Below are 18,936 nucleotides of genomic sequence, written 5' to 3'. Positions count from 1 at the left end.
GCTCAACCACGAGCTGTTCTAAAAAAGCATCCTATAGGCATTCTGAGAGTTCCTCCTCTTGAGACCAACACCAACCTAATTTTCCTTATCACTTGCATGACAGCCCCTGTTGTAACATTGCCCTTTTGGCACACATTTTCTATCTCCCATTGTAACTTGTGGACCACATACTTACTACTGTTTGGAGGTCTCTATACATTTCCCATCAGGGATCTTTTTTTTTACGTTTCCAGTTCCTTTATTCTACCCACAGATTCTACACCTTCCAACCCTATGCCAATATTAAATTTTACCAACACAGCCACACAACCCCACTACCAGCTTGTTCTTTCAAGAAACATAATTATCTGTGAAACAAGACGACCTGCAGATGCTAGAAATCTAGAGAACTACACACAAAGTGTTGGAGGAACTCAGCATGTCAGGCAACGTCTATGGATGGGAATCAACATTTTGGGCCAAGACAGTTTATCGAGACTCTTGATACCCACGTATCTGGAATATCAACAAGCAAGTAGTGCAAAATAGAGAAAGCCTTTGACAGAATTTAGTTCAAGACTTAAAAATCTTGGCAAACAGAGCTCAATAGTTGACAAATACAACAAAGGTAATAAACACTTTCATCAATACCCACACTGACATTTGTTAATAAAAACATCTTGGCCCATTTTCAATCAGTAGAGTGTTCAAAGATAAATAAGAACTTTAGAAAAGTCTATTCACACTCAGACACCAGTGAATCTGCAGATGCTGGAAATAAATAAAAGCCCAAATGCTGGCAGAACTCAGCAGGCCAGACAGCATCTATGGGAGGAGGTAGTGACAATGATTCGGGCTGAACCCCTTCATCAGGAGTGACACATTTAGGTTAACACCACCTTGGACAGAAGGAGGAAGAAGAAAAACACACATGAAAAAAATCAGACGACAGTCAGATAAAACTTGTAAGTATATACTTTCATCAAAAATGAACAGGATTTAGCACTCCATGTGTGTATATGCAATCATGATAAGAAATACAGACCAGAAAACTTCAATGAGAGGCCAAATCAGAAAAATAAATCATCACTCTGGAAGAAAACATTAAACAGTGGAATGAGTATGACCCTCCATGGGAGACATCTCAACGATCTGAGCAGATGAGATGGTGACAAGGAAGCACCATGCACCTGACTGAGAGTTGGAGACCTCTTCACAGAAACCCAAGGGTTTCCTGCAGAAATACAGGGCAAGGTGGTTAACAAAAGGAAAAAAAAACAAAAATACATGACATACAAACAAACAAGGCAGTAAGTGCAGAAAATGCCAAGAGAAACCAGACACAATCCAACACATTCCAGGATCCCGCAGCAGTTTAATTCAATCTGATTACCTACAAAGGTACAATCAAGTGGCAAATATCATTCATCAAAATCTTGCTTTAAAATACAAACTCATCAATGCCCACCATAACTTAATAAAGGCACCATGAATTCAAGCCTGACCCAGTTTTAGAGTCAAGATCTTACAAACGTTTGTACAAATTATATGATAATCAATACATTATTTCAGAGAGGATAATCCATGATAACCATCTGGATATAATATTACTGGATAAACAAGCAGGAACAAGACCCTCAATGGATAAAACCATTCCCAACACACATGTACCTCAACCAGTGGAGAACCTCACCATAGGCATTGTTTGTGTCATCAGTCAATCGAATGATTGTCTCTGTCAATCAGCTTCCAAATGTTGTTGCTACTCTGACATTTGTTGCCACACCCCGCTGCTGATTCCCTTCTCCTCATCATAAGTTCTTAACCCGACCATCGTCCAGAGCCCCAAATTCAGCCCTGTGCAGACCCACCTCTGGTATCTGACCCTGCTCAGTTAAACATCCAACTGATGTTTTCCCATTCTGTTTTCGGCCTTTAGAGGACAGTGATGTTCTCTAAAAACCCTTTAGCAGCAGGGAAAATGACCCATAATGTGGAAATTAGTCGTGATTATGGAGATTAACAACCAATATCATTCTTCCTCAGCCCAGAGATTTGAGGGGTGAAGAACATCTCAGACAGAACTGTAATCAGCTCGACTTCTTCAGTCTGCAGAAAATTCAAGGGAAACGTTTTCACCCACAGATGATGACTGTTTGGAACCCATCACCAGAGGGAGAGTGAGAGATGAGCAACAGGGGGGGCCGGATTTAAATAGACTGTCATGGAAATGAATAACTGGCAGGGTCCAGCTGGCCTGAGTTGACTCTCTACTGTACACTAGGCGTGTTATAAATGCACTAAGTACCAGAGACAGAGTTTAAAATAGAATTGATTTATTTGTCTCAGATCCAGTTCCATTAAAGGTGAATGTGCAGCAGTAGAAACTCCTCCCATGCCCAGTGACCAGGGTGCAGAACTGTGTGTGGTGTATAGCAGCAATGATTGCAGAGTTCAGCACCGACAGTCACTCTCGAAATTGCATTCTGCAACAGTGATGGACAAATATCCAGCATGCAGCTTATTGAAACTTTCTCCCCAGTGTGTCACAAGGTTAGATTACTGAGTGAATCCCTTCTCACATTCACAGCAGGTGAACGGCCTCTCCACAGTGTGAACCCAATGATGCACATTTGATGGAGATGGCTGAGAAAACACTTCCCAACGTCTCAGCAGGTGATCGGCCTTTACCCGAAGTGAACTTGCTGGTGTCTCTGTAGATTGGATGACTGAGTGAATCCCTTCCCACGTTCTGAGCAGGTGAACGGTCTCTACCCACTGTGAACTCGCTGATGTGCTAATAGTGAGGATGACCGAGTGAATCCCTTCCCACATTCACAGCAGTTGAACGGCTTCACCCCAGTGTGAACTCGCTGGTGTCTATGAAGGTTGGATGATTGATGGAACCCCTTCCCACAGACTGAGCAGGTGAATGGTCTCTCCCCAGTGTGAACTCGCTGGTGTATCTGTAGATCAGATGACCGAGCGAATCCCTTCCCACATTCACAGCAGGTGAATGGCCTCTCCCCGGTGTGAACTCGCCCGTGTGTCAGCAGATCAGATGACCGAGTGAATCCCTTCCCACAGTCTGAGCAGGTGAATGGCCACTCCCCACTGTGAACTGACTGGTGTGCCAGTTGTTTGGATAACTGTGTGAATCCCTTCCCACATTCTGAGCAGGTGAACCGCCACTCCCCAGAGTGAACTGACTGGTGTCTCTGTAGGGTGGATGACTGTGTGAATCTCTTCCCACAGTCTGAGCAGGTGAAAGGCTTCTCCCCAGTGTGAACTTGCTGGTGTCTCTGTAGGTGTGATGACTGTGTGAATCTCTTCCCACAGTCTGAGCAGGTGAAAGGCTTCTCCCCAGTGTGAACTTGCTGGTGTCTCTGTAGGTGTGATGACTGTGTGAATCTCTTCCCACAGACTGAGCAGGTGAACGGCCTCTCCCTGGTGTGAACTGACTGGTGTCTCTGTAGGGTGGAAGAGTGAGTGAATCTCTTCCCACAATCTGAGCAGGTGAAATCCCTCTCTGCAGTGTGAACTAACCGATGTAGCAGTAGGTGAGATGACCAAGTGAATCCCTTTCCGCAGTCTGAGCAGGTGAATGGCCTCTCCCCAGTATGAACTCGTTGATGTACCTTCAACTTAGATGATTCAGTGAATCTCTTCCCGTAGTCCAAGCAGGTGAACGGCTGCTCCCTGGTGTCAACTCGCTGATGAGCCATTAGGTCAGATGACCGAGAGAATCCTTCCCCACAAATTCAGCAGATGACCAGCCTCTGCCCAGTGTGAACTGACTGGTGTGTCCACAGGTGGGATGACCGACTGAATCCCTTCTCACCCACAGAACAGGTGAATGGCCTTGTCCCAGTGTGAATTTGCTGATGTACCTTCAGTTGTGATGACCAACTGAATCCACTCCCACTGTCTGAGCAGGTGAATGGCCTCTCCCCCGTGTAAAATAACAGGCGTGCCAGTCGGTTAGATGACTGAGTGAATTCCTCCCCACAGTCTGAGCAGGAAGGATTGTTGATTGAATCCCTTGTTGCACTTCTTAAATATCTAGACAAAACTGGTGTGTTGTGTTTGAATTTCCATTAACAAATTCCTTGTCATTTTTAACCTGTAAAAAAGATTTACAAAATCCATCAATGGGTGAAGAACATTTCAAATGAGATCACTTGTGTTGCCAAGGTGTGATCTGATAATCACACTGTTACAGTGAGGTGCAACCCAAGCTGGAGAGAGAAATCATCTTCTAACTGGGCACAGAGCTGGTATCTGGAATGACCATCAAACTCTCTGATGCCCTTCCTGTCTCTATGAGAATGGGGCATTTCTGTCATCTCCAATCTGTGACCTGGCTCAGTTCGACTTTCTCCGTTGGTATTATTCCCTGTTCCCACTGAGCTGCATGGGGGCCTGGCCCCACAGTAAATTAAACACTCACACAAATACCGTTGTTAACGTGCAGCTGGGATTTTCTTTTATGTACTGTTAATCTAAAGTGCCACAGTTTTAACGCCATGTAAATATCTCCTACACAGATGCATAGTTGTTCTGCACAGCTGTTAAAATACTAATATTTGCTCTGATTCCTTATTTCAGGTTCTTGTCACAGTCATAGAAATGTACAACACAGAAACAGACTTCTTGGCCCATCCAGTTTGTGTAGAACTATTTAAACTGTCGACTCCCATACACCTACCATCCAGGTACCTATACAAACCTCTTAAATGTTTAAATCGAGCTTGCATGTACCAGTTGGGTTGTTGGCTCGTTCCACACCCAGATGACCAACTGTGTGAAGGAGTTTCTCATCGTGTTCTCCTTAACGTTTCACCTTTCACCCTTAACCTATGGCCTCTAGTTGAAGTCCCACCCCATCTCAGTGGTAAAAGCCAGCTTGTATTTACCCTATCTATACCCCTCATAATTTTGGTATACTTTTATCAAATCTCCCCTCAATCTTCTCCGTTTCAAGGAATAAAGCACAGACCTGTTTAATCGCTCCTTATAACCCAAGTCCTCCAGACATGGAAACATCCTTCTGAATTTTCTCTCGACCTCTTTTACACCTTCCTGTAGATTGGTGACCAAAACTGCACACAATACTCTAAATTTGGCCTCACCAATGACAATTGGTTTATGAAGGCCAATGTGGCAAAATCTTTCTTTCTATTCCCATTGATCTGTGACACCATTTTCAGTGAGTTATGGGCCTGTATTCACAAATCACTTTTGTCTCGAGCACTCCTCAGAGCCCGACCAGTCACTGTGTCAGACATAGGTCCTACCAAATACAACACATCCCTCTTGTCTCCATTAAATTCCATTTTCCGTTTCTCAACCCATTTTTCCAGCTAGTCCAGATCACACGGCAAGCCATGACAGTCTTCCTCGCTGTCCACTACACCTCCAGACTTGGTGTCATCCACAAATTTGCTGATTCAGTTAACCATGTTATCATCCAGATTACTGATATAGATGACAAACAACAACAGATTCAGCACTGATCCCTGTGGCAATCACTAGTCACAGGCCTCTGGTCAGACAGGCAACCATCTGCAACCACACCCTGGCTTCTCCCAAAGACAGTGTCTCATTTAGTTTACTAACTCATCTTGAATGCTGAGTGACTGAACCTTCTTGATCCACCTCCCATATGAGACTTCGTCACGTGCCTTGCTAAAGTTCATGTAGACCACATACAGTGCCTTGTTTTCATCCACTTTCCTAATAACTTCCTCGAGAGACTGTATAAGATTGGTTAGACATGACCTCCGATGCACAACCCCATGCTGCCTATCCTTAATCAGTCCACTTCTATCCAAATACTTATATATCTGGTTCCTGTGCATACGTTCCAATAACTTTCCTATTACTGATGTCAAGCTCACCAACGTACAATTTCCTTGTTTATTTTTAGAGCCTTTCTTGAACAGCGGAACAACATTGGCTGTCCTGCAATCCTCCAGTTCCTCACCTGTCACTGATGATGATTTAAATATCTGTGCTTGGGGCCCGACAATTTCTGCACGTCCTCCACGGAGTCCCAGGGAACAACTTGTCAGACCCTGGGGATTTAGCCATGCTAATTTGCCTTCGGACAACAAACATCTCCACCTCTGTAATCTGTACAGGGTCCATGAAGTTGATGCTGCTTTGCTTCACTTCTATAGACTCTGTGACCATCTCCTGAGTAAATACGGATGCAAAAAAATAATTTAAATCTCCCCCATATATTTTGTCTCCTCATATGGATTACCATTCTGATCTTCTATAGGATTAAATTTTTTCTCTTGCAATCTTTTAGGTCTTATCTGCATATCTGCAGAATCCCTGAGGATTTCCCTTCAGCTTCTCTGAAGGGTCAACCTCATGCCTTCTTTTATTTCTTTCATAAGTGTTCAGTTGAATTTCCTGTATTTCATAAGTAGCCCATTTGTTCCTATCTGCCTGTACCTGGTATGCACCTCCTTTTTATTGATCTGGGAGAGGAAAGCCAAAGGGGTGACAGAGCTGCATGGTGGGAGATGGGGGTAAGGGGAGTGTTTAAACTAAAGTTGCAGGGGGAATGGGAGCCTGAATAACAGAACAGATAGTGGAGGGGTTCTGGATACAGATGTTGTTCAGACCTCAGACAAAGTCAGGAATGAAAAAAGTTGAACATGGTGTAGTGAATATGCTGAACACTGTATATTTCAATACAAGGTGCATCGTAGGAAAGGCTGATGTGTTCAGGGATGGATCAACAACTGGAATTCTGACACCAGTATCTGGCACCTGTGGACTGGGACAGGCTGATTTATGGCAAAGGTGTGCTTGGTAAGTGGGGGGCCTTCGGAGTGAAATTTTGAAAGTACAAAACGGGTATGTGCTTCTTAGAATAAAAGGTACAGATAGAAACTGTAGAGAACCTTGGATTTCAAGAAATATTGAGACCCTGGTGAAGCACAAAATGGAGTTATATAACAGGGATAGGCAGGTAGGTTCTTATGGAGTATAAGCAATGCAAGAGAACAAATAAGAAATAAATCAGGATGGCTAAAAGAAGGCATGAGGTTGCCATTGCAGAAAAAATGAAGGATAATCCTCAGGGATTCTGGAGATAGATTAAGAGCAAAAGTATTTCAAGGCGCAAAGTTGGTCCTCTGGAAGACCAGAATGGCAATCGACATGTGGAACCAAAGCAGATGGGGAGATGTTGAATATTTTTTCATCTCTATTTACTCAGGAGATGGACACAGGGTCTATGGGAGTGTGGAAAAAGACATCACATGGTGCTCCCTCGGACCCTACAGGACTCAAGTGCAGAAGTTGCCGGGCCCCTAGCAGAGATAACCAAATCATCCTTGGTGAACGGGGGATGGTTATCAGAGGATTGTAAGATAGCCAAAGTTATTTCACTGTTCAACATAAAACATTGAAATCCACAGCATATTCCAAGCCATTCAGCCCACAATGTTATGCCAATGACGTAATTTACTCTAGAAACTGCCGAGAGTTTCCCTAGCGCATAGCCCTCTATTTTTCTATGCTCCATGTACCTGTCTAAGAGGATGTTAAAAGACCCTACTGTATCTGCCTCGACCACTGCTGCTGGCAGTGCATTCCACACACCCACCACTCTCTGTGTAAAGACTTACCCCTGACTTTCCCTCGGTATCTATTTCCAAGCTCCTTAAAACTATGCCATTTCAGCCCTGGGAAAAGCCTCTGACTATCCACACAATCAATGGCCCTCATCATCTTATTCAACTAAACAAGGCTCTAAGCATAAACAAACAAACTATACATTGTTTTGAGGATTTGTTGGAAGTATGCAAAATAATGAGGTTACAGATAGGGTAAATGCAAGGAGGTTTTTTCCACTGAGGTTGGGTGGGACGACAACCAGAGGTGATGGGTGAGTGGGGAAGGTGAAAATTTAATGGGAATATGTGGAAAACCTCTTCACCGAATCAATTGTGAGAGTGTGGAATGAGATGCCAGCACACTGGTGCAAGTGAGCTCGATTTCACTATTTAAGAGAAGTTTGGATAGGAACCTGGATGGTAGGGGTGTGGGGGGCTATCATCCCAGTGCAGGTCATTGCATCAGACAGCTTAAATGTTTTCAGCATTGTCTAGATGGGACATATGGTCTGTTTCTGCACTGAACTTCTCCAGGTTTCTATGACAGAGAAGCTGGACAAAATTAATTGGAAGGGGAAACTGGTAGGAATGTCGATGGAGCAGCAATGGCTGGAGTTTCCGGGAACAATTCGGGAGGTGCATGGTAGATGCATCCCAATGAAGCATTAGAATGGCAGGAGGACAGAACAATGGCTGAAATGAGAAGCCAAAGCCAACATGAAAGCCAAAGAGAGGGTATATAATAGAGCGAAAAATATTGGGAAGCTTTTACAAACTAACAGGTCTGAACAACATCTGTCTGGTGTCAAGAAAACAACCTCTTCCTCAATGTTGCAAAAATAAAAGAGCTAGTTGTGGATTACAGAAGGAATGGAGACAGGGTAATCCCCTTTGCTGTTGAGAGGGTGAACAGCTGTACCGACGAAGAAGGGCCCAAAGGATATTGAGGACCCAATTCACCACAACCACAAACTGTTCCTGCTGCTACCATCCAGGAAACGGTACCACAGCAAAAGGACCACCAGGCCATCAGACTGATTAATTGATTTCTATGTTATATAAACTGTCCTAAGTGCAAACTATTTATATGAATTACAGATTGCACATTTAGATGGAGAAGTAACCAAAAGATTTCTACTTCTCATGTATATGAAGAATGTATGTAATAAAATCAATTCAATTTACCCTTTCCACTATCTGCTCTCTCATTCTGGCTCCCATTCCCCCTACAACTTATTTTAAACACATCATCCCCACCCCCCGACACTAGCTGTAGTAAGCCTTACCACAAGGATATTAGTCCCCTTCTTGTTCTGTTCCCCTAACTAACGAATCCTCTATCAACCCTTTGAATTACCTCTGCCAGGTAATCCACCCCCCCCCCCCCAAACAGTTTCTAAAGTGGTCTACCTGTTGTTGTGGGGTTGACCACAAGCGTACTCTGTGAGGGCTGTTTAACCTCATTTCCCTTCCTGACTCTCACCCAGTTTCCTGTGTCCTGCACCTTGGATGTATCACCTCTCTTAATGTCATATTGATCACCTCCTCCAATTCCTGGATGATCCGGAATTCATCCATTTCCGGCTCCAACTCCTTAAGTGCAGGGTTACAAGCTGCAGCTGGATGTGCATCTTGTAGGTGAGGGTGTCAGGGACACTGGAGGTCTCCCCACCTTCCCACCAATGTCCCCTCTAACTTGTAATGACCAGTGTGCACATGAAGCCTGTATTGTGAATTTTTGTTAATCCAGTGTCAACATGTGCACAGTGAATTTCATATAGAGAGGTATTCATTTTAACAGCTAGCAAATCACTGTCGGTAACAAGTTTGATCTCCTCTGGGTCTAATCAAGTTCAGCTGCACTGTCACACAACCTATGTAACAGGCCTGTAACAGGTAATGAAGGATTTTCTCACCAGAGCTTTTGCACTTTGTCCATATGTGGATTGCTTGCTAAATTACACTTCAAAAAGTAACATTTCCATGTATCACTCCACTTTTTCCCACTTGTAAATTCTCCAGCAATTTTTGCATCTCCACAATAGACACAGATAATACCAGTTTATGTATTGTACATAAATATTTCCCGGAACCCTCCCCTAGGTGAACTCATTGATGGCAATGCCTATGAATCTGAAGGGAAGGGGAGTAGACTGTCTCATTGGAGACATCTGGCACATTTGTGATGAAGGGCAAAAAGCTGTTTGATGTAATTACCTTCCCAGAGAGAATGAGTCAAAACATGTTCTCACGGGTAGAAAAGTTCAGACCAGGAGGAGGTGGAACAAAGCAACACACACAAAATGCCGGAGGAACTCAGCAGGCCTGGCATCATCTATGGAAAAGAGTACTAATGCTGAGTTCCTCCGGCATTTTGTGCGTGTTGCTTGGATTTCGAGCATCTGCAGATTTTCTCCTGTTTGGGATTGGAGGTAAAACAAATGTGATTTTATCAACAGCTGATGTAAAAGATTGTTGTGCCCTATCTCCGAGTTCCCAATCCTCACATTCAGATAGCTGGAGCTCTGTCTGAGAGATCCATCGGTTCCCATTCCCTCATCAGCCGGAAGCTCCCCGGGACCCGTGTACGGCTCGTGGGGCTGAGAAAGAGGGACGAGAGCAGGACTGTGCCGGGAATAAGGGTCAGAGTGACTGGACTCATTGCAATTGTCCCTCAGTTGGTGTTTTTAAGGCTGAACCGGAGAATCGTTCTTACCTGCGCCGAGTTCCCGAGGCCTTTTGTGAACTGCGCATGCGCAACATTCGCATCTTTGACGCCTGCGCATTTAATCGGGGCTTCAGAGCCGGCGAATTTATTATCGCAGCGCTTTCTGGGTAATCACGGTGCCATTAAAAGTTTCTGCAGACACAAGTTACATGTCCATATCATTTTTTTTTGGTGTAGAAAACTCAGCAGCTCTTTTAACACAGAAAACAGCTCCCATAAAGAATACAATTAATATCAGCAAACTTTCCGCGTGTTTAATGCCAAAGTACAACCTTCTTAAAAATGCAGATATGAAACACAAGACATTTTGCTGTTGCTGGAAATGTAGACACATACACATAAAATGCAGGAGGAAATCTGCAATTCGTGCAGCAGCTAAGCATAGTCCAGGCATGCTGAAGGGACTTGTCCAAAATGTTGTCTATTTATTCCTCTCCACATTTGCTTCCTGATTTGTTGAGTTCCACCAGTATTTTGCAGAAATAAACCACCTTTTTTTTCAATCAACCAGTTTCTAAATGTTTCTGATCTATCATTTGTAGCCACATCCTGTTGGTCTGATTCCTCGTCTTCCTCCTCTTTGTAAACTCCAGGCCCCATCTCTTTCTTGAGCCAGAAAGCCATGACTCAGGCTGGCAACTCTTTGGTTTCTGATTTTGCTCCATCGAAGATTCACTCCTTACTCCGCTATCAGACTTGAGAGGTGAATTGCACCAACCCAGCTGTCTAAGACACAGTCCTTTGAAGTTAGTGAAAATCACCCAAAACGTTGAAAAGAGCAAGGCTGACAAGTGAAGTCAGAGCCAAAGTAAAAACAAAAGACGGTGTACAAGGAAGCCAGAGCTAGTGGGAAGATAGAGGATTGGAGGCTTTTAAAAACTTGCAGAAGACATCCAGGAAGGTCATTCAGAAAGAACTGATGAATGATGCGAGGAAGCATGGGACTAATATCAAAGAGGATACTGAAAGCTTTTTTTAAGTATATAAAAGGTAAAAGAGAGTCAAGGGTAGATATAGGACCAATACAGAATGATGCTGGAGATATTGTAATGAGAAATGCAGAGATGGCAGTGGAACTGATTGAGCAGTTTGCATCAGTCTTCACAGTGGAAGATTTCTACAGTATATCAGATATTCAAGAGTATTAGGGAAGTGAAGTCTGTGCAGTAACAATTACGACTGAGAAGCTGCTGAGGAAGATAATGGTCTGAGTGTAGATAAATCCCCTGGACGTGATGGAATGCTCCCTCAGGTTCTGAAGGATGTAACTGGAGAGACTGCAGAGGCCTTAACGATGATCTTTCAAGAAACGACAGATTCTGGCATTGTACCGGATGACTGGTAAATTGCAAATGTTATCCGCAATTTCAGAAGAGAGGGAGGCAGAAGAAAGGAACCTATAGTCCTGTTAGCCTGGCATCAGTGGTTGGGAAGTTGTTGGAAGCGATTTTTAGGGATGAGATTATGGAGTATCTGAGACACATGACAAGAGATGCCAAAGCCAGCATGGATTCCTGAAAGGAAAACCCTGCCTGAGAAACCTACTGCAATTTTTCCAGGAAATTACAAGGCAGGTAGACAAAGGACATGAAATAGATATAGTGTACTTGGATTTTCAGAAATCCTTTGACAAGTTGCTGCACATGAGGCCGTTTAGCAATAAGAGGTCATGGAATTACAGGGAAGTTACTGGCGTGGTTGAACATTGCTAGGTCAGCAGAAGAGTGGGAATAAATATATCGTTTTCTGACTGGCTGCCAGTTACCAGTGGAGTTCGACAGGGGTCAATTTTGGGATCGCTGCTTTTTACGATGTATGTCTATGACTTGGACTACAGTATTAATGGATTTGTGGATAAAATTGCCAATGATACAAAGATAGGTGGAGGATCGGGTAGTGTTGAGGAAACAGAAAGATTGCAGAGAGACTCAGATAGTTTAGGGGAACGAGCAAAGAAATGGCAGAGAAATATAAAGTTGGAAAGTGGATGGTCATGCACTCTGGTGGAAGAAATAAATGGGCAGAGTATTATTTAGATGGGGAGATTCTTCAAAATACAGAGAGGCAAATGGACTTGGGAGTCCTTGTACAGGGTACCCTTAAAGTTAATTTCCACTTTGAGTCAGTGGTGAAGGCAGCAAATGCTATGTTGGCATTCATTACCCGACGTACAGGCTATAAGAGCAGGGATGTGATGTTGAGGCTCTACAAGACACTCGGGAGACCACACTTCGAGAATTGTGTGCAGTTTTGGGATCCTTATTTTAGAAACGATACACTGATATAGGAGAGGTTCAGAGAAGATTCACGAGAATGATTCCAGGAATGAAAGGGTTACCGTATGAGGAGCGTCTGACAGCTCTTGGACTGTATTCTCTGGAGTTCAAGAGAATGAGGGGGAGTCTCATAGAGGCATTCAGAATGTTAAAAGTCCTGAACAGATTAGATATGGTAAAGTTAATAACCAAAACCTTATAACAATTACGGCACGAAAGCAGGCCATCTCTGTCCTTCAAGTCCGTGCCGAACGCATACTCGCACCTAGTCCCACCGACCCGCACTCAGCCCATAACCCTCCATTCCTTTCCTGTCCATACACCTATCCAATTTAACTTTAAATGTCAATATCGAACCTGCCTCTACCACTTCTACTGGAAGCGTGTTCCGCACAGCTACCACTTTCTGAGAAAAGAAATTCCCCTACTGTTACCCTTAAACTTTTCAAATCATGTCCTCTTATTTGAATCTCCCCTACTCTCAATGGAAAACCCCTATCCATGTCAAGTCGATTTATTCCCTTCATAATTTTAAATACCTCTATCAAGTTCCCCTCAACCTTCTGCGCTCCAAAGAATAAAGACCTAACTTGTTCAACCTTTCTCTGTATCTTAGGTGCTGAAACCCAGGGAACATTCTAGTAAATCTTCTCAGTACTCTGTCTATTTTGCTGACATCTTTCCTATAATTCGTTGACCAGAACGGTACACAATACTCCGAATTCGGCCTTACCAATGCCTTGTACAATTTTAACATTACATCACAACTCCTATACTCAATGCTCTGATTTATAAAGGCTAGCATACCAAAAGCTTTCTTCACCACCCTATCCACATGAGATATCACCGTCAGGGAACTATGCACCATTATTCCTAGATCACTCTGTTCTACAGCATTCTTCAAAGCTCTACCATTTACCATGTATGTCCTATTTGGATTATCCCTACCAAAATATAGCACTTCGCAATTATCAGCATTAAACTCCATCCACCATCGTTCAGCCCACTCTTATAACTGGCCTAAATCTCTCTGCAAGCTTTGAAAACCTACTTCATTATCCACAACGCCACCTACCTTAGTATTCATCTGCATGGTAGGGGATTAATTAATTTCCCATGGTAGGGGATTCTTGGATAAGAGTGCACGACTTCAGAATTTGAGGACGTCCATGTAGAACTGAGATGCGGACAAATCACCCTCGTCAGAGGATGGTAAATCTCTGGAATTTGTTGCTACGGGCAGCCATGGAGGCCAAGTCAGTGCTTGTATTTAAGGAAGAGATAGAAAGGTTCTTGATTTGTCAGGGCATCAAAGGGTATGGGGTGATTCAGGGGAGTGGAGATGACTAGAAGAATTTGATCAGCCCACTGTTGAATGTTGGAGCAGACTGGATGGCTCAAATGGCCTACTTCTGCTCCTATATCTGATGGTCTTATGGATTCACTCATCCATGTGTCTCCATCTTTTTCCGATTTTCAAAATGTATTTACATTTCAATATCTTAAACACATGGATTCCTGTAGATGCTGGAAATCCAATGAAACACACACAGAAAATGCTGGAGGAACTCAGGTCGAGCAGCATTTATGAAATTAATCAACAGTCGATATATCGGGCCGAGACCTTTCTTCAGTTCTGGAAAGTTACGGGGAAGACACCAGAATAAAATGTCATGGGGAGGGGAAAAGTGACAGATGAAGCCCGGTGAGTATGAAAGGTAACGGGCTGGAGAGGAAGCAATCTGGTAAGAAGAGGCAGTGGAGCAATAGCGATAGAGTTCCTCTTGTCCTGCCCTACCAGACAATGACACTCTGCAATCAACATACTCTGCTGATATAATTGGGCAGTTCGCTCCACCTTGTCCATGGAGTTTCACAGCATCGGTGTGTGTGGTGAGGTCCACGATGTCCGATGCCGCCGTTTCTGTCCACGCCAATCTCTTTAATTCTCTCATGCTACAGCAATGAATTTTCCTGTGATGGGGAAATATCTCTGTCTATCTGTGCTTCTCTCCATCTATCTATTTTTCTATCTTCCATCTAAGTTTCTGCCAATTTCTCCATTGACATGTCCATTCTCCATTGACATCTGTCAATGTCAACACACACACACACACACACACACACACACACACCACGGAATTTCAATTTCTTTGTCCCAGTGGAACTTCATTTTTTTGGTCTTTTTGATATATTCTGTGCTTAACTTTTCACTGCTCACCGCACTTCAGGTACTCAGGAGTATTTACTGAAATTCATGCAGAAGCACCAACTGGATTTTAGTGAGAATTTTGATAATGTTCCCCAGATTAGGCCGGGTCACGGTGGCAGGAAGCAGAGATACAGGGGAACTTGGCTTTCTGGATACTGAGATGACCTGACCACAGAGGCAGAGGGTGCTGGTAGAGTGAGAAGCGTATTCTCTCTGGAAGCCGGTACCCAGGAGTGTTCTGAACAGATCTGTTCCGACAACCCTGTTCGTTGTGATTTTTAATTCACTCGGAAAGTGATGCGTATGTGGATGCGGGTTCATTTGCAGCATTGAAGTGACGTTTGTGTGGGTACATGGATGAGGGAAGTATTGACATCTAGAGTCTGTGTGCATGTGGACGGGTCCAGGCAGAAAATGGCACAGACTAGATAGGCCGAAAGCCCTGATTCTGTGCTGTAAGAGAATTAATTACATTGCGCGTCCTACACAAGTGCATTTCGCAGATTTAAATTATTCCAATGAAATGTTCTAAAAAATACAAGAAACACTCAATGGATGAAGAACATCGGTGGAGACGAACGAAGTTAGTGCTTCAGCTTCAACACCTTGTGTCGGAATGGCTTCAAACAATTTCTGATGTGATTTCAGGTCTCCAGCATCCCGAGTGTTTATTTAATTTCCAGCTGCTCACAGACAGACGACAGTGAGTGGGAATTCCCAAACACGGTGAGGACACTGAACCCGAGGTAGATAACCAACGATGCAAACACTGAACAGCTCATTCCAGGTACTAACTGCCTCTGTGTATTGAGATTACCTCGCAGGTCTATTCCATCTGTCTGCTCTTTACTATCTGTGGCCATTCAGCCCCTCTAACCATTAACAAGATGGCGGCTTTCATTTCATTGCACTCTCTATAACAGATACTCTCTAACCATTTTGTTCATCCTCTATGGAATTAACTTCCATCTTCTGAAGCCCCGTGTTGCCCCAACCCCTCACTTCCCACCCCTGTCAGTATCTCCACCTTCCCACCTCCCACTCACCTGGATTTACCTCTCACTCCTCAGCTCTTGCCCCATCCCCACCCCTCACCTCTTTACTCTGACTATTTCCCGTCCACTCTCAGTCCAGACGGAGGGTCTCGGCCCGAAATGTTGACGGTCCATTTCCCTCCACAGATGCTGCCCGACCCGCTGAGTTCTTTGGTCTGTATAACCCGTGTTAGTATGGGGAGCGGGATTTTACACCATATTCCAGGTACAGTCTCAACAAAACACAAATAATTGTCACTTTGCCCGGATCATTGGCCCCGCTTGCAGGGCAACAGTCTGCCGGTGTTTGCCCCCCAATGTGGTGAATCCCTCTGCTCGCCACCACCGTGGGCTCAGACATTTCCACAGATGAGCCCCTCCTGTCCCCACCGGGACAAACATCCTGTCCGCCCCGTCTCTCACCATCTTCATCCTTTCAATAAAATCACCCTCTCCCTCCCTCCCCGGGGAACCGGCATCAAACCGACGGGCCGAGCGGTCTCCTCCTACCTCTCAGTGATACATCAGACTCCGGCCGCAGGAGACGCTTCACAAACGCCCCGACTTCCCTCGGAGGGAAATGGAAATAAATCAGAAAGCGGACATTCACTTTGGGATTTGTTCCGCCCCGACGGGAGATCGACTCCTGAGCGGGAAACGCCCACTCCGCTGGTCCGCTTCTACTACTGGCTGTAACCAGTGATTGACATTCCTGCGCACCAATGGCAATAGCGCAGCTCTTGAAGCTTTGTATTTCAGCTGTGGTGGAGGGGGGTGTGGTCACGTGATTGGTAGCTCAGCCGTTAAACCGATAAAGCTCGAGCTCTTCAGCGCGTGCGTGACATAGACACCGCGCACGCGAGGGCAGGTCCCGGTGTGGGGAGCTCATATGTGACGTCAGTCGCGTGGGGGGAGGCGGAACTGTGTGACGTCACTCATGGCGGAGCGCTGGTATTTAAAAACACCTGAATGGACGTTTCTGATGATTCCAGTGGGACAACAACATTTATCACGGGTTTCATCACTGAATCCAGTGTTGTGACATGTAAAGTCCCCTGTTATGTGACCGGCTGTGCCGTGTTGTTGGTGGAGTGGGCAGCGTGGTGTTTGTCTCGATTCGGGTCACAACACCAGAACACACACTGTATTAGTCAAAAACCTCTCGTCCCTGCAGTCTTTGTCTGCTGGTAAACTCAACACCCTGACAATGTGGACCATAGACACCCCTTCCTCTTTAAAGTCAGTTATTCATTCAGACAGTTGATCGCTGAGAGGAATTATATTTATTGGTCATTAAAGTTCCCCAGTCTAGTTTGGACGGATACGAAGTGGAGTTCGGGGTGTCACAGTGAAAGGGCCGGACGGCCGAACTCTCTCCGTTGTCCAAACACCCTTCCAGGTGAGGCGACAGTTTTCCTGTGCATCTTCCGGGGACGCCTATTGCGTCCGCTGCTCCCGATGTGGCCGCCTCTACATTGGTGACACCAGCTCCTCCGCAGATGTGCGGGGCAGGGTTGTTTTTTGGGGGGGCGGTTCGATGTTATTGTTCCCTTTTGTGCGGTGGGCTTTGGGGGTTCATGATCGGGATGTCATTCTTTTTGATGCGGGGGGTAGGGTGGGAGTTATATTTTTCTCTCTGAACGACTTTCATGCTCTTTCTTTGGTTTGTGGTTCTCTGAAAAAAAAACGTAAGAGTAGTTTATGGATACCTGCTTTGTTAATAAACTGACCTTTCAACTATCCGCTTCCAGCAGGACCTCCCGGTGTCCAAACATTTTCATTCCGATTCCTATTCCTATTCCCGTTTCGACGAGTCAACCCATCGCCTCCTCTTCTGCCGAGTTAAGTTCTGCCTCAGTGTCCAGGATATACACCTTGTATTCCTTCTGGGTTGCTCCTCCCCCCAACCTGTGGGCATGAGTATCGATTTCTCCTTCCGGTGAACAGATCGCCCTCCCTCCCACTCCCTCACTTTCACGTCCTCTCACGTGCTTATCACATCTCTCTGGGTCCACTGCTCGGATTCTCCACTCCTCCTATTAGATTCTATTTTCTTTTGACTTTGAGCTTTCCCACCTACCTGGCTTCAACCTGTCACCTTCTAGCCAACCATTTTCTCGCCCGCCTCGATTTTATTTAGCTATTTCCCCCATTCCATCTCAATCTTGAAGGAAGGTTCAGCTGGAAACGTCGACTGTCGACTCTTTTCGATAGATGCTGCCGGGCCTGCTGAGCTCCGCCAGCATTTTGTTTGCGTTGAGCTGGATTTCCTGCATCTGCAGACTTTGTGATTTACCTCTCTGTTGTTCCTCCCGCCTCCGGGCACTGGGGGCGCTGTATGAACCTCAGGCCACTGGTGGCCATGTGTACCTCCGACCACTGGTGGTGCTGTGGAGAACATCCTGATAAACGCATGCGGACTACCGAAAGCAGCGGTCGTTGGCGGTTCACCGACTCGAGCGGGGGTGAGTGGGGTTTGATCCCGGCGGGTTTGTGTAAGTCTGAGCCGCTTGGATTGGGAAAGGGCCGGGCCCGAGCTCTATCGGACGGCTGGAGCAGGGGTGCAGTGCCAGAGCTGTACGAGGGGTGATTGATAAGTTCGCGGCCTAATGTAATACAGCACTCGGTACCTGAACATGCAGTTCAACTCTTTGAGTGATTTTACAGAAAGTTTGAAGTTAATCAGTTTTGTGCTGTTTCTGTTACAGATAATTGAAAATTGCTAGGTTTTGTAAAATTAACTCCTTTCACCTTAGGCCGCGAACGTATCAGTCACCCCTGGTATGTCACACCCAATTTGTGTATTTGTGTACCTGCTCCTTTCATGTACCGGGCAACTTCCTCGTCCCATTGATGTCGTGAGCAGGTACACAAATTGGAGGGGGGGGGGGTTGTGTGTGTATATAGAGTTTTTTATAATGCCAAGCACTAAACCAAGATGAAAGAAATATATATGATTTCCAGAGCTCCACAGAAATCCAGTGATGAATAAGGCATTAACAAGATTACAGGCCATCACTGCATTTCGGTATATAACTGGTACAATAAAACAAATAATACTTAATTTAAT

General features: G+C 44.9%; 1 protein-coding gene across 2 annotated transcripts; it reads right to left on the bottom strand.

Moving 5' to 3' along the window:
• Positions 1-1,341: 1,341 nt before the first annotated feature.
• On the bottom strand, positions 1,342-17,617 carry LOC132389895 (zinc finger protein 229-like). Of its 2 annotated transcripts, XM_059962454.1 has the most exons (3): positions 16,377-16,578; positions 10,333-10,476; positions 1,342-4,102 (listed from the first exon to the last, which is right to left on the bottom strand). In XM_059962454.1, the coding sequence occupies exon 3, from the start codon at positions 3,702-3,704 to the stop codon at positions 2,751-2,753; it is 954 nt and encodes a 317-aa protein (XP_059818437.1). In that variant the 5' UTR covers positions 3,705-4,102; positions 10,333-10,476; positions 16,377-16,578; the 3' UTR covers positions 1,342-2,750. The 2 variants fall into 2 exon arrangements, with proteins under 2 accessions (XP_059818437.1, XP_059818438.1); XM_059962455.1 differs by lacking the exons at positions 10,333-10,476; positions 16,377-16,578 and adding an exon at positions 17,597-17,617.
• Between the last annotated feature and the right edge of the window lie 1,319 nt (positions 17,618-18,936).

This window comes from Hypanus sabinus, unplaced genomic scaffold (genome assembly GCF_030144855.1).
Source record: "Hypanus sabinus isolate sHypSab1 unplaced genomic scaffold, sHypSab1.hap1 scaffold_697, whole genome shotgun sequence".
NCBI lineage: Eukaryota > Metazoa > Chordata > Chondrichthyes > Myliobatiformes > Dasyatidae > Hypanus > Hypanus sabinus.
This window is presented reverse-complemented; position numbering and strand designations above follow the sequence as displayed.